Source organism: Pseudophryne corroboree, chromosome 2 (assembly GCF_028390025.1).
Source record: "Pseudophryne corroboree isolate aPseCor3 chromosome 2, aPseCor3.hap2, whole genome shotgun sequence".
Lineage (NCBI taxonomy): Eukaryota > Metazoa > Chordata > Amphibia > Anura > Myobatrachidae > Pseudophryne > Pseudophryne corroboree.
The window spans coordinates 761,379,571-761,406,356 of record NC_086445.1 but is presented as its reverse complement, the minus strand read 5'-3'; the positions used below and the strand labels follow the sequence as shown (position 1 = coordinate 761,406,356).

The 26,786-nt window shown below is 42.4% G+C and overlaps 1 protein-coding gene across 1 annotated transcript in view; it reads right to left on the bottom strand.

Annotated features, from left to right (window-relative positions):
* Positions 1-19,970: 19,970 nt before the first annotated feature.
* Positions 19,971-26,786, bottom strand: part of KCNA10 (potassium voltage-gated channel subfamily A member 10) — a 58,229-nt gene continuing 51,413 nt past the window's right edge. Inside the window, exon 3 of the mRNA XM_063957304.1 lies at positions 19,971-23,362. Within this exon, the coding sequence (XP_063813374.1) occupies positions 21,785-23,296 (1,512 nt within the window). The 5' untranslated portion in view covers positions 23,297-23,362 and the 3' untranslated portion in view covers positions 19,971-21,784. The remainder of the gene's footprint in view (positions 23,363-26,786) is intronic.

Genomic DNA, 26,786 nt, shown 5'->3' with positions numbered 1-26,786 from the left:
TTGTGTATGTCTCAGCTCATACCTAGGGTCCCGAGTCAGATCTAAAGATTTCTAGAACTGTGACAATAAGGATGATAGGTGCAGATCTTGGGAAGAGCAGAAGGATTTAATCGGTAAATAGTATGAGACAAAAGGTGTATAGTCTTTTGGGTGAGCTCGTCAAACCCAACCACCCCCCAGTTTTTCACCATCCAACTGGGCTCTGATGCACCTCACAGCCAGCAATAGGCATTGGGAGCTAGCCACCTGGGTCACTGAGAGTACACATCCCACATAAATCTGCCTTATCTCTGATTTGGAAGTTGAAGCCACGGTCACCTTTCCCACGGCCATGCTGGGGCCTTCCATGCATGGGGCCTACAGTGGCACTGATGCCATCCAGCTGGAGCTGAAGGTCACCGAAACTCTATCCAGAATAAGTGCTGGGTGGGGGCAATTTCAGGACCAAACACCATTGGCAGAAAGGGGCGAGTACTGGGAATGGGTAGTGGCTGCCATATTGCTGCCTGCATGTTCCTGGGAGGTAAGAACAGAGTGGCTAACCATACCGACACTCACTTTCAGGCCACTCTGCTTCCCTATTCTAGAGCCATGCTACATAACCAATCAGTGATCCCTCTCTCCAGCTGCCACCAGACACCCTCCACCCCACTGCACAGGGATGTTAGCAACAGCTGCCACATCTGGCAGTGTGTGTACAGGGGCTCCTGTGCTCCCTACCAATGGACCAACCTTCAATGGGGCCACAGCAACAGCGTAGGGTCCTACAGGGGCTAATCTACACTAATCATTCAAAGCTAATGTTTAATTTGGACTTTAGACCACTATATATAAATTAAACTATTATTATTATTTATATTTGCTTTGTTTGTATAGAAAAAAATAGTATGTAGGGACTGGCAGGGTGAACTAGGGATAAACCTTTGGTGCAGAAAACCAGTCCAGTGGCAGCATTAAAAATAGATTATAGGCATGACAGTAATGCACTCAACGCATGATGTTTTTCTGCCTTTGAAGGTGGCTTCCGGAAATTTATTTGCAATTGCATTTATTGCATTTGTGTAAGGTTTATTTACATCCAAATTGCATTACAGTTATTGAATCTTAAGACAACCACTCCGATACTTGTTTTTACATTTCTAACACAGGATTTACATTTTGTTCCAACTATGCAGAGACCTTTAGTTGTTAGTTTCTGGATTATGGACCTAGCATGGTTGTGACGCACAGAAGTGATTCATATTCCATCTTAATTAAATGTAAGGCATTCAAGTGATACAGTGCCCAAAAAATAAGTGTAAATAGCAGGTTTTCCAAAACACTGTTTTAGAAGTTCATTGTGACTGTTGTTGCCAAGTGGTTAATTACGTTGAGAAAGTTTCTCTTACATGCTGTATGCTAGAAAGACTAGGGACAGAATCTCATTCCAGAATGCTTCACAGGGCTAACACTACATAGTTTAGATTCATATGACTAAACACATGATCATCAAAGTATCCTTGTAAGAGCGTCTGAACATTGACATATAACACCTGTTGCATGCTGGACATCTATGTGTAATTTGAGTATCCCTAACAGATTTTCCAGGAAACTATGCAAATCATCAAAGCTCCAGCACATTTGTTTTGTCAGATTAAGAACAGTAGAGTACTGTTCAAGATCTCCCCTTGAACTCATGTTACCCTAAAGGAAACAAGACTTACTGTGAGGGACAAATTACTTGTCCAACATAATCCATAAATAATGCTATGGTTTATTGTCAATTTTGTTCTAGGTAGGGAAAGTCAGGGACAGTCTTAACATCGGACAAACCTGAGTTTACTTACGTTGTCACCCGCTCCCTTAAAGTTTTCTCCAAAGAGCCACAGTATGAGCATTTACTCTTAACCAAATACTTTTTATTACAGTTGCCACTTTAACTTATAGTGTTTACCATGAATTATTTTCTATATATTGCTAGGAGATATTTTAATGTTTCTTAAAATAATAATTTTTATTTAAAATTCACTTTGGTTTATTATATATTAAAGCAGCCATACTACTTACTGATTGTGTTCCTGATTCAAAGATACTGTATGTGTTAACTCGATATTAACACACATCTCAGGTGGCTTGTGATCTGCGCAGCAGTAGCACTGCACATGTGCAAATCTCATTCTGCGACATTGTCCCCTGGATCCGAAGCCTGATTGACAGGCTGTGGGCGTTTGGTGGCAGGATGGATATGGTGATTGGGAGGGGTGTATTAGGGTATGCTGGCGGCTGGGCTCCCGGCGGCCAGCATACTGGCACCAGAATCTCGATCGCCGGCATACCGACAGCTGGGCAAGCGCAAATGAGCCCCTTGCGGGCTCGCTGCGCTCTCCGCGCTGCAGGCACGGTGGCTCGCCACACTGCGGGCACTGTGGTGCGCTACACATGCCACGCTATCTATTATCCCTCCAGGGGAATTAGGGACCCTCAAGAGGGAGAAAAGGTGTCGGTATGCCGGCTGTCGGGATTCCGGCACCGGTATACTGTGCGGCGGGATCTCGACAGCTGACAAACTGAAGACCACCCGATTGGGAGTGTTTCACAAAATTGTGGCAAGTCTGCCTGGTTCAATAGGCATGCTGAGGCCAGGGTCTGCATCTTCTGACAGATTTACTGGCCTCTGCAGTATGATAACACCGTATATCCTGAGTAACCTGAGGTTACTCAGACATGCGATGGTTACGCAGTTGATCCGATGCTTCATCGTCAGATGGTCATTGAAGCCTGTAACTCAAGACACTTCCCTGAGCTTTTGTATATTTTCACACTGCTGCTGCTGCATACAGCGTGTAATTAGCATCCACCTCCGAATCAGCCCCTGTATACATAAAATATATTCAAATGTTATTTTTGTACATAAATGATTTTACATGTACATTTGGTTTAGTAAGTAAATAAAGAAAAATATTTTATGCAGCTAAAATCATAATTGAAACAGTGTATTCTTCTCCTTATTATTATTATTTTATTATGTTTTCAGCATGATTTTCCGTATCAGCACGACAAATCGTCTACATAGTTCAGTGTGTATGCAAAATTGCGCTTTCCCGTGGGTCAGCCCTGCTGCACAGCCAACTGGAAGATATTGCATGCAATCCAGTGCAGTGTAATAAAGGATGGAATGAGATTCAGTCTGTTGTTAATTTCAATGGGCTATTGTTGTTCATGTCAACGCCAAGCTGGCATGGTGCAAGGCAACTGAAAATCTCCCTGACCATCGGCCCGATTGCGGTTACCCTAATGTGTACCCCCCCCCCCCTTAGTATCGGCAGCGTCAAACATGGAGAATTACAGTAGAATAAATCAACAATACAATATTAAAAGAGTCAAATAGTACTGGCAAACATCAACTCTGAGATAGCCATACAACAAAATTAGACACATTTATTAACAGTAACATAAAGTAACCCAGCTCCTAGGCAAGGCAATCAGAATGGTTAACAGTCATTACATGTAAGTGGGAGTGCATTGGAGACAAGGTAATGCAGGGGAGGACCAGAGTAGTGGAGGGCCATGCTCCTGATAGTTTACAGTCTTAGTGGTAAAACAGGGAAGTAAACTGGAAAGAGATCAAGAGAGAGACTTTGGATGTCTATCAACAGTGTGAAGAGGACTGAGTTTTAATGAACAAATCTGTTTCAGGGCAGGTTTGAATAATTTCACCATTCTATATCACTGTTCTGAGAGGCATAAATGGGATCAGCAGTTATAGGGCATGTTGGTCCATGTAGTGCCATTTTGGAAGATCCTGGGATGCCTCCAGATGAGTTATCTATCAATATATATATACAAGCAGAAAATTCAGCACTCACCATGGCAAGCTCACTTATCCTCACAACATCGCAAGGGGTACCTTGGCGATCGGTTTGCAGGCTTCCGTTCATTGGCCAATTCACTAACTAAACCTCCATCATTTATTTATTGATGTTTTGAGGATAAGTGAGTTTCTATGGTGAGTTCTGAATTTTCTGTTTGCATATATTTAAATAGGTGGCCTTGGGCTACATGCACCCCACCCTATGAGTGGTGAGTGCTGACATTGCACCCCACTTCTGAGGTGGCGAGTTCTGTGGTTTTATATTTACATATAAATGCATATGATATTATCAGAAGAAAATACTCAAAAGTAGGACCCATAATAGGTGTTATTATGATGGGACCACCAACAGCAGAGATGCTTTGACATGGCTGGTGGCTTTACCATATATTTGCAAATATATGCAACTGAGATCTCTGCATTGCTATTATTATGCAGTATTTATATCTCATTTTCTGGTCCTTTGTAGTGTACTTGGGTAATTTATTGTTTCTTTTTTGTTGTCTAGATTAGCCCTTCCCTTATATGCATCTGAGGTGGACCAATAAATCGATATAGCAACCAGCATTCTGTATCAAGTTTAAATCATTGCAGGCTGGTTAATGTTCTGTTAGGATAGAGGAGTGAATTACAGAAGAATGGCACATCATAAAAGAAGCCATGTTTGCAGGAATGAGAGGAGACAATCAGTGAGTAGGTAAGGCTGCAATCAGAGGAAAAGCAGAGAGGGCAAGTGGAAGTGTAAAATGATAAGAGGTTGGATAAGTAGGAGGGGAAGGAGTGATTGTGGTTAGGTTCAAAGGCTAAAATGAATTCTGTAGTGACAGGGGGAACATAAGGTGTTGAAAGAAAGGAGAGGTTGAAAAAAGTTCAGGTAGAAAGATGAGAAGCAGCATTGAGGATAGATTTGAGAGGGGACAGGTGGAACAGAGGAAGACCAGAGAGTAGCAGATTACAGTAGTCCAGATTTTTTTAAATTTAAGTTAAATACCTATTTTTTTAAAAATTAATTAAAATATTTTATTGAGAAAAATTATCTTATGGGTTGTTCTGCACAACCCTGTGTCCATAGGTCCCCACTCTAAAATGATCTTCCATCAATAATGGCAATGGATCACCCCAGGTAAAATTGTTCTCTATTAGCATTACTTACATACCCTTTATGGTTATAGATCCCCAGCTGTGAAAAGACCCCCGCGCTAGTGTAGTAGGTCCATGTTTTTCCACATACCGCTATCTCTTCCTCCCCCATTTACTCGTGTCAAATTAAAAAACCCATATCCTCCAGTATTTTTTACTGGTGGTCACAGCCTGCTACAATACTGCCTGGGAGCCGGGGAGACAAAGGATATCTGTTCTGAACAGGTGCACAATGGATCTCCTCTGTAAAACACTGGGGACACAACAAGATGGCGTGCGTGGGATGTGACCATGTTAGAGAAAGCTTGACTGGCTGCGGTCACATCTCCAGTTATGTTGTTGAAATCATTGTGTCAGGTCTGTAACTGTGTCTGTACCCGGAGGGGGCACTAGTAGGTCGGTGGTGGTGAGGTAGAGGAAACAAGGAGGCTGTAGAAGATTCCTGCGCATGTGCACGATGATATTTATTTAGCACACAGATGAATGAACAGTCACTGAAGCACAATAACAATACTGATGGTATGAGTAAAGAAGCTGACAGAGGTATAACAACAGTCACAGGTGATGCTCTGTAAACTAGAGATGAGCGGGTTCGGTTCTCAGAGAACCGAACCCTACCAGACTTTGCCTTTCCGAGCCCGGATCCGAGTCAGGCTCGGGTTTTCCCGCCTGACTCGGAAACCCGAATGCAGCAAAACGTCATCATCATGCTTTCGGATTCTCGCGGGATTTGGATTCCATATAAGGAGACATGCGTCACGGACATTTTCACTCCAGTCTCGGAGAGTGTAGTGAGAGGACGTGTCTCCGTCCTCCAGTGTCTGTGTGGGGGTGGGAAAGTGGGGTGGCAAGTCTTGTGCTGTGTTGTGCTGCTCAGTCCAGTCCAGTGTAGTCACAGTGTATTGTGCTGCATCAGTCCAAGCAGTCACAGTGTTGGTGTCCTCTCCTGCCAGTGTAGCTGTATAAAGTGGTGCTGTGTTGTGCTGTTAACTCCAGTGTAGTCAGTGTATTGTGCTGCATCAGTCCAGCCAGACACAGTGTTGGTGTTCTCTGCTGCCATATATCCAGTGTAGCTGTATAAAGTGGTGCTGTGTTGTGCTGCATCAGACCAGTGGTAGTGTCCTGTCTCATCAGTCATTCCAGTGACGATATATGCTGCTGCTATATGTTCATTGCTGCCATATAATAATAATAATAACAACAACCACAAGTCTCTTACAGTATTGTTGTGTTGTGCTGCATCAGACCAGTGGTAGTGTCCTGTCTCATCAGTCATTCCAGTGACGATATACGCTGCTGCTATATGTCCACTGCTGCCATATAATATTAATAATAATAATAATAATAATAACAACCACAAGTCTCTTACAGTATTGTTGTGTTGTGCTGCATCAGACCAGTGGTAGTGCCCTATCTCATCAGTCATTCCAGTCATTCCTGTGCCGTATATTGGTGGTCATTCCGAGTTGTTCGCTCGGTAAATTTCTTTGCATCGCAGCGATTTTCCGCTTAGTGCGCATGCGCAATGTCCGCACTGCGACTGCGCCAAGTAAATTTGCTATGCAGTTAGGTATTTTACTCACGGCTTTTTCTTTGTTCTGGTGATCGGAGTGTGATTGACAGGAAGTGGGTGTTTCTGGGTGGAAACTGGCCGTTTTATGGGCGTGTGGGAAAAAACACTACCGTTTCTGGGAAAAACGCGGGAGTGGCTGGAGAAACGGAGGAGTGTCTCGGCGAACGCTGGGTGTGTTTGTGACGTCAAACCACGAACGACAAGCACTGAACTGATCGCAGATGCCGAGTAAGTCTCGAGCTTCTCAGAAACTGCACAGAGATGTCTTTTTGCAATATTGCGAATCTTTCGTTCGCAATTTTAAGAAGCTAAGATTCACTCCCAGTAGGCGGCGGCTTAGCGTGTGCAATGCTGCTAAAAGCAGCTTGCGAGCGAACAACTCGGAATGAGGGCCATTGTCTCATATAACTCCCCAAAAATAATGGAGAACAAAAATTTTGAGGGAAATATCAAGAAGAACCACTTCCTCCTAGTGCTGAAGCTGCTGCCACTAGCCATGACATAGATGATAAAATGCCATCAACGTCGTCTGCCTAGGCCGATACCCAATGTGATAGTAGAGGGCATGTAAAATCCAAAAAGCCAAAGTTCAGTAAAAAGAACCAAAAAAAGAAATTTAAATCATCTGAGGAAAAACGTAAACTTGCCAATATGCCATTTACGACACGGAGTGGCAAGGAACGGCTGAGGCCCTGGTCTATGTTCATGGCTAGTGGTTCAGCTTCACATGACAATGGAAGCCGTCATCCTCCAGCTAGAAAAATTAAAAGAGTTAAGCTGGAAAGAGCACAGAAAAGAACTGTGAGCTCTGAGATGGTATCACAAATCCCCAAGGAGAGTCCAAGTGTGTCGGCGGTTGCGATGCCTGACCTTCCCAACACTGGACGGGAAGAGGTGGCTCCTTCCACCATTTGCACGCCCCCTGCAAGTGCTGGAAGGAGCACCCACAGTCTAGTTCCTGATATTCAAATTGAAGAGGTCACTGTTGAAGTACACCAGGATGAGGATATTGGTGTTGCTAGCGCTGAGGAGGAAGTTGACGATGAGGATTCTGATGGTCATGTGGTTTATTTAAGTCAGGCACCGGGGGAGACACCTATTGTCCTTGGGACAAAGAAGCCCATTGTAATGGCTGGGCAAACTACCAAAAAAGCCACCTCTTCGGTGAAGAATTATTTCTTCACAAATCCGGACAACAGGTGTCAAGCCATCTGTTGCCTCTGTCAATATGTAATAAGTAGGGGTAAGGATGTTAACCACCTAGGAACATCGTCCCTTATACATCACCTGCTGCGCATTCATCAGAAGTCAGTGTCAAGTTGTGAAACTTTGGGTAAGAGCGTAAGCAGTCCACTGACACCTAAATCTATTCTTCCTCCTGTACCCAAGCTCCTGCAAGCCACACCACCAACTCTCTCAACGTAAACTTCCTCCTCAGTCAGGAACGTTCGTAGTCCTGCAGGCCATGTCACTGTCAAGACTGAGGAGTCCTCTCCTAACCAGAATTCCTCCATAGGGTCCTTGAGTGGTACGCCTGCTGTTGCTGCCACTGCTGTTGTTGCTGCTGGGAGTCAATCGTCATCCCAGAGGGGAAGTCGGAAGACCCCTTGTACTACTTACAGTAAGCAATTGACTGTCCAACAGTCCTTTGTGAGGAAGATGAAATATGACAGCAATCATCCTTTTGCAAAGCAGGTAACTGAGGCCTTGACAGCTATGTTGGTGTTAGAGGTGCGTCCGGTATCCACTATTAGTTCAGTGGGACTTAGAGAATTGATGGAGATAGTGTGTCCCTGGTATCAAATCCCATCTAGGTTCCAATTCTCTAGGCAGGCGATACCGAGAATGTACACAGAAGTCCGAAAAAGAGTCACCAGTGTCCTACAAAATGCAGTTGTATCCAGTGTTTACTTACCCAGGGACATGTGGACAAGTGGAACAGGGCAGACTATGGACCATATGACTGTAACAGCCCACTGGGTAGATGTATGGCCTCCCACAGCAACAACAGCAGCGGCACCAGTAGCAGCATCTCGCAAATGCCAACTCATTCCTAGGCAGGCTACGCTATGTATTACCGCTTTCCATAAGAGGCAAACAGCTGACGGAAACTGAGGAACATCATCGCAGAATGGCTTACCCCAATTGGATTCTCCTGGGTATTTGTGATATCGGACAACTCCACCAATATTGTGCGTGCATTACATCTGGGCAAGTTCCAGCATGTCCCATGTTTTGCACATACAATTAATTTGGTGGTGCCGAATTTTTTTAAAAATTACAGGGGTTTACAGGAGATGCTGTCGGTGGCCCGAAAAATTGCGGGCCACTTTCGGCATTCTGCCACTGCATGCCGAAGACTGGAGCACCAACAATCACTCCTGAACCTGCCCCACCATCAACTGAAGCAAGAGGTGGTAACGAGGTGGAATTCAACACTCTATATGCTTTAGAGGATGGAGGAGCAGCAAAAGGCCATTCAAGCCTATACATCTGCCTACGATATAGGCAAAGGAGGGGTAATGCACCTGACTCAAGCGCAGTGGAGAATGATTTCCGTCTTGTGCAAGGTTCTCCAACCCTTCGAACTTGCCACACGTGAAGTCAGTTCAGACACTGCCAGCTTGAGTCAGGTCATTCCCCTCATCAGGCTTTTGCAGAAGCAGCTGGAGAAATTGAAGGAGGAGCTAAGACAGAGCGATTCCGCAAAGTATGTGGGACTTGTGGATGGAGCCCTTAATTCGCTTTGCCAGGATTCAAGGGTGGTCAATCTGGTGAAATCAGAGCACAACATTTTGGCCACCATACTCGATACTAGGATTAAAGCCTACGTTGTATCTCTCTTTCCAGCAGACACAAGTGTGCAGAGGTGCAAAGACCTGCTGGTTAGTAAATTGTCAACTCAAGCGGAACGTGACCCGTCAACAGCTCCTCCTTCAATTTATCCCGCCACTGGGCTGCAAGGAAAAGGATAAGATTTCCTAGCCCACCTGCTGATGCAGGGCAGTCAGGAGCGAAGGCTGACATCTGGTCTGGACTGAAGGACCTGCCAACGATTACTGACATGTCTACTGTCACTGCATATTATTCTATCACCATTGAAAGAATGGTGGAGGATTATATGAGTGACCGCATACAAGTAGGCATGTCAGACAGACCGTACGTATACTGGCAGGAAAAAGAGGCAATTTGGAGGCCCTTGCACAAACTGGCTTTATTTTACCTAAGTTGACCCCCCTCAGTGTGTACTCCGAAAGAGTGTTTAGTGCAGCCGGTAACCTTGTCAGCGATCGGTGTAAGAGGTCACTTCCACAAAATGTGGAGAAGATGATGTTCATCAAAATTAATTATAAATTCTTCTGGGAAGACCTTTACCAGCAATTGCCCCCAGAAAGTACACAGGGACCTGTTATGGTGGATTCCAGTGGGGACGAATTAATAATCTGTGAGGAGGATGTACACAGTGAAAGGGGTGAGGAATTGGAAGATGATGATGAGGTCGACATCTTGCCTCTGTAGAGCCAGTTTGCGCAAGGAGAGATTGATTGCTTCTTTTTTGGTGGGGGTCCAAACAAACCAATCATTTTAGCCACAGTCTTGATTGGTTTGTTAAAGTGTGTATGTCCTATTTATACAACATAAGGGTGGGTGGGAGGACCCAAGGACAATTCCATCTTGCACCTCTTTTTCTTCTTTGCATCATGTGCTGTTTGGGGACTAGTTTTTTTGTGCCATCCTCTCTGTAACTGCAGTGCCACTCCTAGATGGGCCAGGTGTTTGTGCCGCACACTTGTGTCGCTTAGCTTGGCCATCCAGCTACCTCATTGCACCTCTTTTTCTTCTTTGCATCATGTGCGGTTTGGCGACTAGGTTTTTTTTGTGCCATCCTGTCTGCAACTGCAGTGCCACTCCTAGATGGGCCAGGTGTTTGTGCCGCACACTTGTGTCACTTAGCTTGGCCATCAAGCTACCTCATTGCACCTCTTTTTCTTCTTTGCATCATGTGCTGTTAGGGGACTAGTTTTTTTTGTGCCATCCTGTCTGTAACTGCAGTGCCACTCCTAGATGGGCCAGGTGTTTGTGCCGCACACTTGTGTCGTTTAGCTTGGCCATCCAGCTACCTAATTGCACCTCTTTTTCTTCTTGGCATCATGTGCTGTTTGGGGACTAGTTTTTGAATAGTGCCATCTTGTCTGCAACTGCAGTGCCACTCCTACATGGGCCAGGTGTTTGAGCCGCACACTTGTGTTGCTTAGCTTAGTCATACAGCCACCTCGGTGCAACTTTTAGGCCTAAAAACAATATTGTGAGGTGTTCAGAATAGACTGGAAATGAGTGGAAATTAATGTTATTGAGGTTAATAATACCATAGGAGCAAAATTACCCCCAAAGTCTGTGATTTTAGCTGTTTTTATGTTTTTTTCAAATATCATCCAGATCCAAAACCAAAACCAAAAACACAAAAGAGTGGTTTCGGCAAAACCAAGCCAAAACCAAAACACGAAAGTGGAATTAGAACCAAAACATGAAACACGAAAAGTGCCCACCGCACATCTCTACTGTAAACCATTGAAATTAATAACAGTGATGACCGGCCTGGAAGTCAATGGCAAACATTGATGGTCGACTTGGAAGTCGATGGTAACAGGATCGAATATGCAAACGATAGTAATGCAGCTGATAACATCGAACACAGGCAATAGTAACTCCGGAGATTGGTCTGGAAACCAACAGCAGTATATTCACACAGTCTGTATATATGCACAAGTCCACAAATCCAAGCAAGGCCAAAACAAGAGACAGTTTGTAAATTGCAGGCTGATTGTTTTAAGTGCCAGATGGAATAGCACAGTGCTGAATGCAGATAAACAACACACAGGTGAGAATGATAAGTAGCACCTGGAGAGAGTCTCTTACTGCATGCAGAGGTGAAAGCTGACTGTGGAAGGATTTATAACAGAGCAGGATGGCTGGATCCTGTAGTTTCCTGGAGACACTGGAGAAGGAAATCACTGGAGACAGGAGACTGGAGCCAGGAGATTTTGTAGACTGGATGTGACGCGTTGTTCAAGGCGATGAGACTGAGACGATGTTCTGGATTTATACCTCCCTAGTCAGCAGGCATTGGATGCTTGAATCAGGTGTGCAGACACAGTGCAGGATTGGGTGTTTGCAGAGCAGCTGACCGCAAGTGTCATGGCGGTACCCATGCTGCACAGATGGTGGGTACACACTAAATGGAATTCAGGGGTACACAATGACAATGGGCACAATGACAATGGGCACAATGCCCGCGGACAGAGCATTCATGCAGCTGCAGACTGGGGCCGTGACCTCTGGAGGCCTGCACACCAGCACGCTTGTAAGTGAGATGCCACTGAACGCCGATTCCTGACAGTACCCCCCCTTTTATGGGTGGGCACCAAACACCCACGAGGCTTGGAAGGAAAAAGTATATGAAAAGCTTGGACTAAACATGGAGCATGTACATCATTGTTGTTAATCCAACTCCTCTCTTCAGGTCCATACCCTGACCAGTCAATCAGATACTGTAGGTGACCATACCGATGTCGGGAATCCAAGATCCACTGATGAGTATGAACTTTTGGAGCTGCTGGAAGAGCTTTCTGGAAACAGTTAAGAATCAAAGGTCTGAGGAGAGAAATATGAAATGAGTTCGGGATTTTTAAATAAGGAGGTAACTTCAGCTTGTATGCCACTGGATTGATGACACGTCCAACAGGAAATGGACCAATGAACCGTGGAGCAAACTTCATAGAAGGAACTCTGAGATGGAGGTTATGGGTGGATAACCATACTTTATCACCTGGCTTTGAACTTGGAACTGCTCGCTTTTTCCGATCTGCAAAGACTTTGTACTGGTTAGATGCTTTCTTGAGAGAAAGGTGAATCTATTTCCAAATATGAGAGAACTGCTGAAGAACTGAAGAAGCAGCGGGTACATCAACAACTGGAAGATCTTAAAAATCTGGAATTCTGGGATGTTGACCATAAACTGCAAAGAAAGTAGTAGTATCGGTGGCTGAATGATAACGGAAGTTGTGAGCAAATTCAGCCCAGGGTAACAAATCCACCCAGTCGTCTTGCAAGGAAGAGATATAGAGTCTTAGAAAGGTCTCAAGCTCCTAGTTTACTCTCTCTGTCTGCCCATTCGTTTGTGGATGGCTGGATCCATTTGAAGATCAGAACCGGAAATTATGTACCCTAGGAAGGGCATTGAAGAAGTTTCAAAAGTACACTTGGACAGTTTGCCATAAAGATGATTCTGTCGAAGACATCGAAGAACCTCTTTCACTTGTTGGCGATGGGATGCCAAGTCATGGGAAAAGATCAGGATGTCTTTGAGGTAGACTACCACATACTTGTATAAGATGTCTTGGAATATTTCATTTATGAAGTTCTGTAATACCGCAGGGGCATTACTTAGGCCGAAGGGCATCACTAGATATTCGTAGTGGCCATCATGAGTGTTGAAGGCGGTTTTCCACTCATCGCCACTTCAGATCCTGATGAGATTATAAGACCCGCGGAGATCTAGCTTGGTGAATATACTGGCACCTTTGACTCTGTCAAATAGTTCCATGATTAATGGCAGAACTGTTCTTAATAGTGATGTCATTTAGTCCTTGGTAATCGATGCAGGGGCGTAATCCTCCGTCTTTTTTCTTGACAAAGAAAAATCCCGTTCCTGATGGAGATGAGGAAGGATGGATGAACCCTTTCTGCAGATTTTCTCTTTTGTACTCACTCATAACGAGGGTCTCAGGAACGGAGAGAGGATATGTGCGTCCCTTGGGTGGGCATTTCCCTGGGAGAAGATCAATGGGACAATCCCATTCTCAATGGGGAGGCAGAACATCAGCGGCCTTTTCACTGAAGATGTCAGTAAAATCCTTGTAGGCCCGAGGAAGTCCAGACTGGGGTTTTAACCCTGAAGATCTCACGGGACAGATTTGAGCCAAACAGGAATGGAAACAAGAAGGACTCCATGCTGTAAGCTGTAGTGTGAACCAGTTGATTTGTGGGTTGTATATTTGAAGCCAGGGCATGCCCAGTATGATCTCATGAGTAGCTTTAGGGATGACCAAAAGTTCAATGAACTCGGAATGGAGGAAGCCCACTCCTAGGACCACTGGCTTAGTCTGCTGGTTGATGGAACCCTCGGCAATACGACTACCATCCACAGCAGTGAGGTAGACTGGGCAAGACAACTTTAAAACAGGTAGATGGATCTTATCAACTGCAGCTTGTGTAATAAAGTTCCCAGCAGCACCACAATCTACTAAAGCAGAAAAGATATGTAATCCACTCTGTGTTTCCAATGTTACAGGGAGGATAAGATCTCGAGAAGAAGGAGCTTTGGCTGAAATTCCTAACTTGACTCCTCCTTTGCAAGTTAGTATCTGTCGTTTCCCGAACGGGAAGGACAGGAACCAATCATGTGACCAGCAGCAGCACAATATAGACACAGTTTCTCCCGTAACCTTCTTGACCGTTCCTCATGGGTTAAACAGGATCTATTCACTTGCATAGGCTCATCAGAATTAGTGGGTAGGGACTGTACTTGAGGCATAGCCCGATGCTTGCGAGGGTCACTTCGAGAACGTTCACTGGTTCTTTCGCGTAAACACAGGACTAGATTCACACATAGGGAAATTAAAGCTTCCAGTTGCTCTGGGAGATCTCGGGTTGCCAACTCATCTTTTATACGATCAGACAGTTGCTTAACTTAGTCATCCAGCCACCTTGGTGCAACCTTTTGGCCTAAAAACAATATTCTGAGGTGTGAGGTGTTCAGAATAGATTGGAAATGAGTGGAAATGAATGTTATTGAGGTTAATAATACTGTGGGATCAAAATTACCCTCAAATTCTGTGATTTTAGCCGTTTTTATGTTTTTTTCAAAAATCATCCAGATCCAAAACCAAAACACAAAAGGGTGGTTTTGGCAAAACCAATCCAAAACCAAAACACGAGCGGGGAATTAGAACCAAAACCAAAACACAAATCACGATTATAGAGTTGTAGGAAAGTCATTTCTGTAGTTTTTTAAACCTCTAAAATTGTGTGATTTCAGTTAGCATTTGTTTAGTGTTTGTTGACTATGTTTCAAATCAATCAACTGGGATTGTATCTCAACTTTTCTTAAAATTCTTAAATTATTTTAACTGGGTCCAATAAACTAGTGTCACATATATGAAAATCTTTTGTTTTCCCCTTCATTAACATAAAATGAGTAAACAACATGACAATATATCCTGATGTAATGGCCATGACATCGTGACATACTATAACATGACAAGTCCTAGAAACAACACTACAGGTGTATCAGATAACGGGTTACATGATTGAGTGCAGAGTGCAGACATGATGAAAGTCAAGAGGGACCTGCAGCAATGTACAGCAAAATAAAATTAGCTAGCTGTATAGACAAAAGAGAAAATTTGCTAGCTGGAAGAAGCAAAATACTGTACATGGAACACAGATAACATCATAATAATGATGCATGAAGGCGAGAGGGGAAAAGGTCTTGCAAAAAAAATATGGAGAGCCTCACTGGAGTTTCAATCTAATAGGTTGTGACACAGCAAGAAGAGAGATTGTGTGAAGGGGTTAGGTAGTAGGCTTTCATGAATATGAGGGTTTTTAAGGAATTGTTGAAATCTTTGCAGAATGGAGGAGAGTCTGAAAGATGGAGGAGAGCCTGCCAGAGGTGAGAAGCAGTATGGGGATCCAGTATCTTGGAAACAGGAGCGGGATGTGGTAATGGGGGAAGTAAGGTCATGAGGGCAAGGATTTTAAATTGGAATATGCTGTAAAAAAGAAAGAGTCAATGTAGGGTTGGCAGAGGATACAGAAATAAAGTTTAATGAAGGTCAATTTTGCTGCAGAATTAAGGATAGATCAGACATAATAAAGTTTCAATAATTCAGGTTAGAGATAATGAGAACATAGATGACAGTTTTGGCAGTATAAAAAGAAAGAGGAAGGGTCTGATTCTAATAATGTTGCGAAAATGGAAGAAAGATTTAAAATGACTGGGTGATGGAGAAAGAAGAGAAAAAAAATTCACAGATGACACCCAGGTAGCTGATATGTGGGATGGAAGAGATCATTTGTGATGGAAATGTTAATGTTAGGACATCTACCAGAATGTAGAAGAGAGGCAACTGGACACTTAATAGAGCATGGAGAGTAAGAGGTCGGGAGAGGAAAGTTAATTTACGTATAGAGATGATATTAGATAACTAAAGCATAGAGATAATACTTGATAAGTAAGATACTGATAAGTCCACTAAGGGATGATACAAGCAGAGAAAAGAGCAGAGGATTGAGAATGGACTTCTGAGGAACTCCTGTTTGAAGTTGGCATTTTGGCAGAGCTGGAAATAGAAAAAGAATGGTTAGAAAGGTAGAATATAAACCAAAAGAGAACAGTGACCCAGATTCTGAGTTGGGAGTAAAGCAAGAAAGATCAAGTAACTGGATATGTGGACAAACCATTTTGCAATGCAAGGGGTGCATATTTTTTTACATGTGGGATAAATACTGGATACTTATGCATGAAGCAAACAAATGCCTGACAGGTTTATTTTTGCACTGCATTTTACATTTGTGTTTAGACATGTCTCTCACAAATCTAAATCTCTCTTCACATTTTAAAGCTGCCACAACTGAGTGCTACATAGTTTTACTGAGGTGTCCAGTTTCCTGCTCTTTCTTACTTTATTCCCAACTCAGAATCAGGTCCAATGTCACAAAGATCAATGTACTGAATGTAGTACAGTAAGAGGGGTGGTTCACGTTGTTGTAGGACACAGAAATGTCCAGAAGGATAAGTAGGGAGTGGTTTTTGGACTTGTTAGAGAGCAGATCATTGGAAATTTTCGAGGAGTGAATGGTATAGAAGCCAGGTTGGAAAGGAACAAGAAGGAAGTTACCATATAGGTATATGATGCACTGTTTGTAGGCAAGCTACTGAAGTATTTTGAAGGGGAAGAGATGAGAGAGATGCATTAGTTAAAGAAGGAGGAATGGTCAAGAGTGGTGTTTTGAGAATCCAATATTATCTTTATCTCTCAAAATGTCACACCTACTTTTTCAAATTTCCTGATACCTGCTCCTTAAATTGATTTAAACTGTAGTGTATACATATTTTCATGTTTCTATTTTTTTTTTAGCATTTATAGTGCTTGCTCCACCCTACAATTCCACAGAAGGAACCTTAGGGCTCTAATTTTAGCAATGTGGAATTACGCAACAACAAAAGCATAACTGGGTAATGGAAAACACAATACGGAAGTACTCAGTTGACTTAAACTACACATATATTTCCTCAATCATTACAGCATGACATGCTTATACCGCATTGGGTATGGTATGCCGGCAGCAGGAATCCTGGCAATTAGCATACTGACGCTGGGATCCCGGCAACCTAAATGCCAGCAGGGGGCGAGCGCAACGAAGCCCCTTGCGGGGTCGCTGCTCTTGCCACACTGTGGACTTGGTGGCTCGCTGCCCTCACCACAGGTTCTGTTCCCACTATATGGGTGTTGTGGACACGGATGAGTGGGGATAGCCAGTTATCTGGGATTCTGGCTGTCGGCATTGTAAGTGGTCAGAATTCCGGCGTTGGTATCTTGACCACTGGTATCCCAACTACAGTCACTGTAACTACATCCCCTTATACCACCCAGTCCCCTATTTATACTTTTTTTTTCTAAATCTATCCTGGTACCTCTATGCAGTAACAATATATTATTTTGAAGAAAAGAGAAGAAGCTAAAATGTACCTTTATTTATGAAAAATGTCATATGTCAGGTCTCGAGTGCAGCACATTTATTGTATATTCATAAATAGTGGAAGAAACAATTAAAATGTTGGAACATTTCAAAGGTTTAACTTATATGAAATTAAATATGAGAGGAATCATAGCTAATTCGCTACCATGTGTCTGTCAGGTTTTACGTATAAAATTAATAGAATTGGCTATTAATATATGCAATCTAAAGGCCCATACACACTGGGTGATTTTGAGCTGAAAGCAGCTCACTGAAGGCAGGTCACAGAAAGTATCATCTGGATTATACTCATCACCACCAGTGCCATTGCCATGTGGTGTCCCACAAGGTTCTATACTATCCCCCTTGCTTTTTGCAGTATACATGCTCCCATTGGGTGAAATAATCAGGCGCCATGGCCTGGTCTACCACTGCTATGCAGATGATACACAACTGTACTTGTCCTTTGCTCCGGGCACTGATAACCCAATAGCAACCCTAAAAGGCTGTCTAGCTGAGCTACAGTAGTGAATGAGCGCCAGTTGGCTACGACTGTACCCGGATAAAACAGAGGTCCTTATGATACGACCGCAACATCAAAGGACAAGACTGCAGCATAGCCAACCAACTGGACTTACACTCGGGGATTCAGAGTTACAGACCACTGATCGTGTGCGGAATCTTGGCATTGTCCTGGATGGTTGCTTGACACTTGAACATCAGATATCAGCCACAATCAAATCCTCATTCTTTTACCTGAGGAACATAGCCAGAATCAAGCACTAAATTCCCTCAGATGATCTGCCAAAAGTCATACATGCATTTGTATCATCTCAATTAGACTACTGTAATGCCCTCTACCTTGGTCTCCCAGCAAAATAATTGCAACACTTACAGCTGGTGCAAAACACAGCTGCCAGGCTGTTAACCAACCAGCCCCGTTCTAGCCACATAACACCCATCCTCTACTTACTTCACTGGCTGCCTGTAAGATGGTGAATCATCTTCAAGATTGGCTTACTGAGTTTCAAAGCATTACATGACCAGGGCCCAAGGTACCTGAAGCAGCTTCTGACCCTGCACTCGATTACTGCGATCTGTAGATGAAGGACTTTTAGCAGTACCTAGAATCTCCTGTAATTCATCTGGGGGTCGAGCTTTTAGTCATGCGGCTCTGACTCTATGGAACTCACTTTCCCGGACAGTGCGAGAGTCCCCAACTATAGAATCCTTCAAAAGTAGACTCAAGACTTTCCTGTTTACTCAAGCATTTCCATAATTGTCCCTTTAGTATCTCCATGCTTCTATATTTTATGAAAATGTACTTAATTATTTTCTGTACTATATTATGCTATGTATCTGTTAAGCGCCTTGAGTCCTATTGGAGAAAGAGTGCTATATAAATAAAATTATTATTATTATTATTATTATTATTATTCACTTTTGGTGTGTTGAGCTGCTTTCAGCTCAAAGTCACCCAGTGTGTATGTAGATAGTATGAAGAACCCAGACAGTGCGCAGAGGCAGCTAGTAATGTGGTATATCACAAGGGAGGCTTTTCCCACCTCCCAATACAAAATGCAGAAATAAAACGATACGTGAACTACCACTGGACCAGCACCTCACTTCTCATGGACAGATATATCCCAACCTCCGTATAACTCCTATTATGGAGAAACTTCCGGGAACATTTTCAGGGATTGTGCCATGAAAAAGAAATGGTATGCAGACATAGTGTAATACTGTATAAAAAGGTGACAGTTTAATACATAACACACATCACATGACCAAACATGACATTTAAAAACAATTAAGAACACAAAAAACCACACTGTGGTGGTACAGGGAGCTGACCTTGAGAAAGACCCGAGGAGGGTTGCAACGCGTGGGTGCTCTTCTGACTGACCTCCTGTGTGGACGCTAAGGCATAAAGAACTGATCTGGCGAGTAAAGGAGTTCTGAGACCAGGGAATCCCTATGCTGCAGCTTGGTGATTTAATCTGATTTATTCATGCTTTTAGAACTGGTGTGAGCCAGTTCTCACTTACAGCCGGTAATCAGCCATTCTTAACATCTTTGCCTAGGAGGCCAGTTATAACAGTGAATTTCTGTACCACCACAGTGTGGTTTTTTGTGTTCTTAATTGTTTTTAAATGTCATGTTTGGTCATGTGATGTGTGTTATGTATTAAACTGTCACCTTTTTATACAGTATCACACTATGTCTGCATACCATTTCTTTTTCATGGCACAATCCCTGAAAATGTTCCCGGAAGTTTCTCCATAATAGGAGTTATACGGAGGTTGGGATATATCTGTCCATGAGAAGTGAGGCGCTGGTCCAGTGGTAGTTCACGTATCATTTTATTTCTGCACCCAGTGTGTATGCCCCGGCAATGAGCGATGAGCGCTGATGTGCACTTCCACTTCTTCGCCGGCGGCAGCTGTTCATCTGCTGGTATTACCAGCAGATGAACGTCGGGGTGGACAGCTTTCCATAGCGTCCTGCTATGTAAAGCCGCTCACCCTGCTGACATTGCTGGGCAGGGGGGAAAATCGCTCAGTGGGTATGCACTGAGCGATTTTCAGCCCATCAATGTCAGCAATCATCGCTGTACATACACGCTGGGCAAAAACGCCCAGTGTATATGCACCTTAAGAGAGTTCCCTAAACCACAAAAATAGCATACCATAATATTGTGTTCTTAACATATACAAGTTGACTGAACACATTGAAAATATCAGCTATTGTTATTACAATTTAAGACAATGCATTAAGGTTCCACTTCCAATGCATAAATTGGAACCTGAAATTTTGAACCAAATTAATTTGTGGAAAGTACAAACCCTAAAGATGTAAATGTGGTATTTTTATGTGACTTATCTTGTGGTCAGTGGCGGCTCCTACCTGTCATTCCTGTGGTGTCTACCTTCCGCCTTCAGTGGGACATTAATTTGTCATGTGGGAGCAGCGTTGGTCAGTCAGCAATGTGCGGGTGTTCCAATATTCATGCTGGCTAATTTTTTTCCTTAAAATTTTTCTATTTTGTAGGCGGAAGCAAATGTGTGTTTTTTAATAATTGTAATTAATGAATTTATGTTCTTTGTATTGTTGAGATTGCTTAGTGATACACTAAATTAAATCTATCTGTGGTAACATGCTGCATACTGTAAATGCTTTTCTCATAAGGAAACAGGTAACTATAGTTCATACCAAATATATACCACTGACAGCATGATCAACTGATTTGTATGTATCATACAGAAACCCCTTCCTCATTTTGATCTCTGAGATAAAGTAAAGGGAATTTACATACATATCATTGAACTTGATTAACATGCTGCATACAGCAAATGAGAGAGATGTGATAAATCCAGGATAGCTGGTAATACAGTATAACTTTCCCTATCCCACATGATTACCAACTATAGAGATGTTACCTCTAATGTCCAAGCAGATATATCTCTGTAGTGTGTGTCCATACCCACTTGGAGGGAGGAGATATACTGTAAGCAAGGCACGCAGATGCCTTAGACACATTGCCTTTCCCGAATCAGCCTCAGCAAATGTTGGGAGGTACAATATAGCTATGTGGGGGCAAGGTCAGTAATTATGGAGCTTCATTATATTATTGTGATAGTACTAGAGAACAGGATTTTAGCAGGGCTGGTGCAAGGTCTCTCTGCACCATAGGCAAAGCTTCAGCTTAGCGCCCCCTAAGATGTTTCCTTGTTTTCCCTTGTAATCAGCAGAGTTCCCTTTACAAGTGGCAGCAGCATTACAGCAACGCTGCTGGGTGCAGACATGTAGTCAGGTGCTGCTTGCTGCTGGAGAGCCGGGATACAAGGGCCTGGAGGAGGTGCATCAGGGCTATGAGAAGCAGCCGTTGTGGCACCCCTCGGGAGCAATAGTTACATCCTACCCCTATGTGCCTTCACATGACTTGATGCTACACGTGTAATCACGGATTAAGCGCTGAGACACTATGTGGTGCAGCTTGATAGCGGCGGCAGCACTTGATTAGAAACGCAGTAGCAGCCAGCGCAGTATAAAAGGAGGAGGCCACATACAGAGACAGACTTCAGTTTTTTGCTAGATGAATAAAGTAGCGTCCTTCAGAGGCTGGCCCCCTAGGCAGCTGCCTAAAGCTGCCTAATGGTAGAGCCGGCCCTGGATTTTAGTAACATCTTTTACAATTTTCCTATAAAAAAAAAACCATACATTTCATATATGACAATGACATACAAATAAATTACATTTTAACATATTATACAAGTATTTAGCATAATTGTACATGGTGGTGGAAAATAACTTTTCATTTTCTTTTTAATTATGAGCCACAAACATTATGCAATACAGTGTTTATCGATATAAAAAAAATCTATGAACTTTGCATTAAAAAGAAATAACAGCCAGGTTTAAGTTTTGCCATTTTTGTCACTTATGCAGGATCCATTATTTTTCTTTAGAGAAGAAGTACTTCCTGATCTCGTTAAATTATTTAAACTAGTTTTGTCTACATCCGCGGGTAATGTTTGTCGATCTTCATTGTCTGTTTCCCTGTGATAGAAATAATTAAAATTTGATACAATTACTGGAACTGGAAGGGCAATAGTTAAAACACCTGCAATAGCACACAGAGTACCTACAAGTTTACCACCTAATGTGATAGGGCACATATCTCCATACCCAACAGTTGTCATGGTTACTACTGCCCACCAAAAGCCATCTGGGATGCTGATAAATTGAGAATGAGGCTCATCAACTTCTGCAAAATATACTGCACTAGAAAACAAAATGACACCTATGAAAAGAAAAAATATTAGCAAACCCAATTCTCTCATGCTGGCTTTCAGGGTTTGTCCTAATATCTGAAGTCCCTTCGAATGTCTTGACAACTTAAAAATTCTGAACACCCTGACAAGCCGGACAATTCTTAAAATGGCTAATGACATGTTTTGTTGTCCATGGGGTTCTGTTTGCTGCGCAAGTTCTGTAATAAGTGTTACAAAATATGGAATGATAGACACAACATCAATTATATTCATAATATTCTGAAAGAATTCAGAAGTACTTGGGCATACGGCAAACCTAACCAAAAGCTCAAACGAAAACCATATTATGCAAGTCGTCTCTATCAGGAAGAAAGGATCTGTAAAGGTGGTAAGGTATGCCATGCCTTCAGTATTATTGCCTGAATTTTTGAATAAGCTAAAGTCTCTTTCTTCTCTAAATTCTGGCAAAGTCTCTAAACAGAATATAAGTATGGAGATGACAATGACCAAAACTGAAACCAATGCCATTCCTCTTGCTGCACTGGAGCTTTCAGGATATTCAAAGAGCAACCAGAATTGTCTATGGTAATCATTATTTGGTAATGGTATTTCTGGATCCTTAAGAAAACCTTCATCATCTCGAAATTGATCTAATGCTTCATTTCCAAGCTCATAGAAAACTATTTCATCTGCAAACACATCTATTGGGACATTTGCTGGACGTCGTATTTTCCCACCAGACTGGTAAAAATACAGAATTCCATCAAAGCTTGGACGGTTTCTATCAAAAAAATATTCATTCCTCATGGAATCAAAATAATGAATTCTTTTATGAGGATCTCCAAGGAGTGTGTCAGGAAACTCACTAAGAGTTTTAAGTTTTGTCTCATATCTGAGACCTGCTATATTGATGAAGACCCTCTGGTTCCCTTCTTCCAGTCTCAGTTGTTCAGTTACTAGATTTTCATGACATTCCTTAGAAAATCTGGAAACGTCTGCTTCATTTAAGGTTTCATTAATAAGCAGCTTAAAGTTGGAATTTTGATTTGCAAGCCTTGGACTTTCATCTCCCCCAGTTTTGGTACTTGTTAAATCTGTATAAACAGTGGTATGAGCCTCCTCGGAGTTTGGCAGAACCTTATGAAGGGTGTCCATGTTGTGATCTTGGAGCAAAGTGTCAGATGAAGGTCATCCTTTGAAAGGCTAGACAACTTCCATTTTCTGTAATGGAAAACCAAATTAAGCATTTCATAATGTATAATAAAAATATATTTTTTAAATTATTATTTCCAACAAACCTTTGGTAAATTATACAAATATTCTTAGTGCTGAATCCTAACTGTGAAATATTCTAGGACAAGAATATAAAGGTGAGGAATCAAAGTATGGTTTTGGCTTCCATTACATAAGCATGAAACAGAACACAAACTGTGACATTTACATTACATGACAGTCTTCCATTCCCTCTATCTGCTTTCCTTTTCCTACTCATTATAAGGGAAACATCCTTTCTATTTGTCAGTGATAAAATTAGCTTATGACAGGTGAAGTGAGTGAATGGAAAACAGAAGCACTTCAATTAACAGATGTGGTATTATTATTAATACACAACTGAATATATAAACATATTTTACCTATACACATATGGGTAGACCCATAAACACACACAACACCACTAAAAGTTATTATGAGAATAAACAGATTATAGCCAATCAAAAATGTAATCACACATATAAATATATAACCTTGACATACCCTTCCAAAAAATAGTTTATCCTTATGCACTTCATACAGTATTAATGTATGTTCATTCATGGCATCCCAGCGCTGTAGATGTAGCATTTTTTTTGCTTTTCACCTTTAAGTTTTTTTTATTATTAACATGCCAAGTTTCTGTTATAATGGTTCCCCTCTTGCCCAACTAAAGATTCTAGTGTATACTGCATCCACTAGGTAATCTAGGAGGAACTTCTGTTCAGACATGCATAGAGACACTGTATAGGGGTCTATTTAATAAGCTTTGGATGGAGATAAAGTGGACGGAAATAAAGTCCCAACCAACCAGCTCCTGTTATTTTTCAAAAACAGCCTGTGATATGACAGTTAGGAGCTGATTGGCTGGTACTTTATCTCCGTCCACTTTATCTCCATCCAAGGCTTAGTAAATAGACCCCATAAATATTTATAAAGCCATTGCACAAAATATTTTACCTATCTCTGCATTTGGCCACAAAAGTTCACACTGTTTGCTGGGGTAAGTTAACGTTAAGTGTCCCAGAATGCCAGCCCAACATATCAGAAGGAACTCACTGTCCTCGTTCTGACTGTATTCATAGGCTACAAACCCCATTAATGTGAATTTACAAGTAAAGTGAGGAATGGTATACAAATAATTCTGAAATAAATTGCACGTGATAAATTACCAGCTAACCAGCTCCTAGCTACCATGTTACAGGCTGGGTTTGAAAAATTATAGCTAGGAGCTGATTGGTTAGTACTTTATCAATTTGCAATTTATCACTCTCCAAGGCTTGATAAATCTGGGCCAAAGTCAGAACTCAAGGTGGTATTGCTGGTGGTTTTGCACATCTGCGAAAAAGCCAGTACAGTTTGAACAAGGCTTTGTTGCAATTTCACTCATCTCTACTCAGCAAATAGCATTTACTTTGAATGTTATATGTTGTGATTTTGTTTAGGGGCACCGACTGCTTTGCTGGGAACCCAGTCATGAGAGGGAGCGTAGCCAAAGAGGGGAGGCATGGCCAGACTGCTCCTTTCAAAATATTAAAAAATACAATCTAAATGTGGTCGCAAAATGGTGGGCAGCGGCAGGCAGGCGTGACCATTCCCCTACCTTTCATCATGCAGGGAGAGAGGATTGGCCGCAACTGCAGCTTCCTATTTCCCCAGCACACGCCAGTGTGTGCTGTCTGCTGGCCTGGGAGAGAGTCTACTACTGCAGCAGCAGTCAGTCCTTGCTCCCCACCTGACGTGTGGCTGTCAGCAATGGGGAAGGGGTAGGGCAGCAGGACCTGGGCCCACTGCGGGCCCCCACAACGGGCCAGAGTAAAGAGATTTTTCTCCCTCTCAGGGCCACTGATTTTGTTACCCCTTCTCTAGATGCCCAGGCTGTTATTGAAAGTTAATTTACTGATGTTCACAGTGCCAGGAAATGCCATTTTAAAACCGTAGTCCAGGATTAAACAGTCGCTTCTTTACCATTTAAAGTCAGGGAGAGCTAATGGTCAGATTTGAATATTTTACGTATGTTTCACACAGTGAGCAATGGAAATTAGATTTCTCCTTACATCTCCGGTGTTTGCAAATCTGTACTCCAGCAGCATGAACTCAGATGCTTGATGGTTATGCAGCTGATTCAATGGCTGCATCTTCAAATGCAGCATTGAATCAGGGAAACTGACAGTGGGAATCTTTTTGCTTAAGATGACTCCTGCAGTTTTGCATATTTTAGAACAGCTCCTGCATACATAGATGCACCAGCTGAATCAGGCCCAATATATACACATTTTTATGCAGAAATTGAGGAACTATAAAAGTAATCCTACAATACATTTTTATTAAATTGTCAAATGATACCCTTTTTCCACCAAAATCCCGGGTCTGTCCCGGGATTTATTACCTGGCATTTTACTGGGTAATACCCAGCTTAGAAAAAAGAAAACAGCGCTAAAATCAAATTCCTAAACACATTTAATATAATGGTGTTAAAAAGCAACTTTAAAATTCAATTGAACTAACAAATCTCACATGAGAATAAAATGTCCATTGACCATGTGGATAATAAGATTGGCTAAAAACTGCCACTACTTTGCAACACCTTATGACCGAGTTACTGATTAGTTTGTCAGATTCACACATGAGGACTTTAGTATGACAGAGTGTCCATTGTTACCAGCCTTGTGTTCCTATGTAGGGATCCGTGGCGATGGTGTCTGAATGCAGCTAGACTCCACGCAATTTTATTGGTATCCTGGTCCACAGAGGGCTTGAAAAGCTTGGAAATGGAACCGGATTGATGAATTACCGGGAAAGTCCTCCAAAATCTTGTAAGGGCAGCAGTAAAACTCCAGGTCTTTCTTGGTGTAGTGATGTATGTAGCAGTTGGTTTTCCTCTGACGCGTTTCGCTACTCTAGGTAGCTTTATCAAAGGTGTGCATGAACTGCCCTGATCCCCTTTATATATGTATGGTACATCTAAACATGCTTACATCCTATTGGCTAACACTAAACAAGTTAATCAATTTAACACACACTAGAAACATTTAAATATTCATCTTAGACAATAAAGGAGGCAAAACGATTGTTTAAAATATATTTAAACTGGTTGGATAGTGTATTAGTACAATAGTATTTATAATTTGTTTATAATTGGTCCGGGTCACATGACCGGACTATATCTAATGGGAACATATTTCATTCAATTTATTGGTTGGAATAAGACATGTGGCATTTTTTTGTAACGCCCACTAATGACATCGTAGCGGTCACGTGACCTCATTCGGCGTGTAAAAGCCCGAATCGACAGTCACGAGTTAGTGCCCGTTCACGTGACCTATTACATATGCGGTCACATGTCTAAAATCAGCAAAGGATCATGGGACCGCATGACCTCGTTCGGCCTATA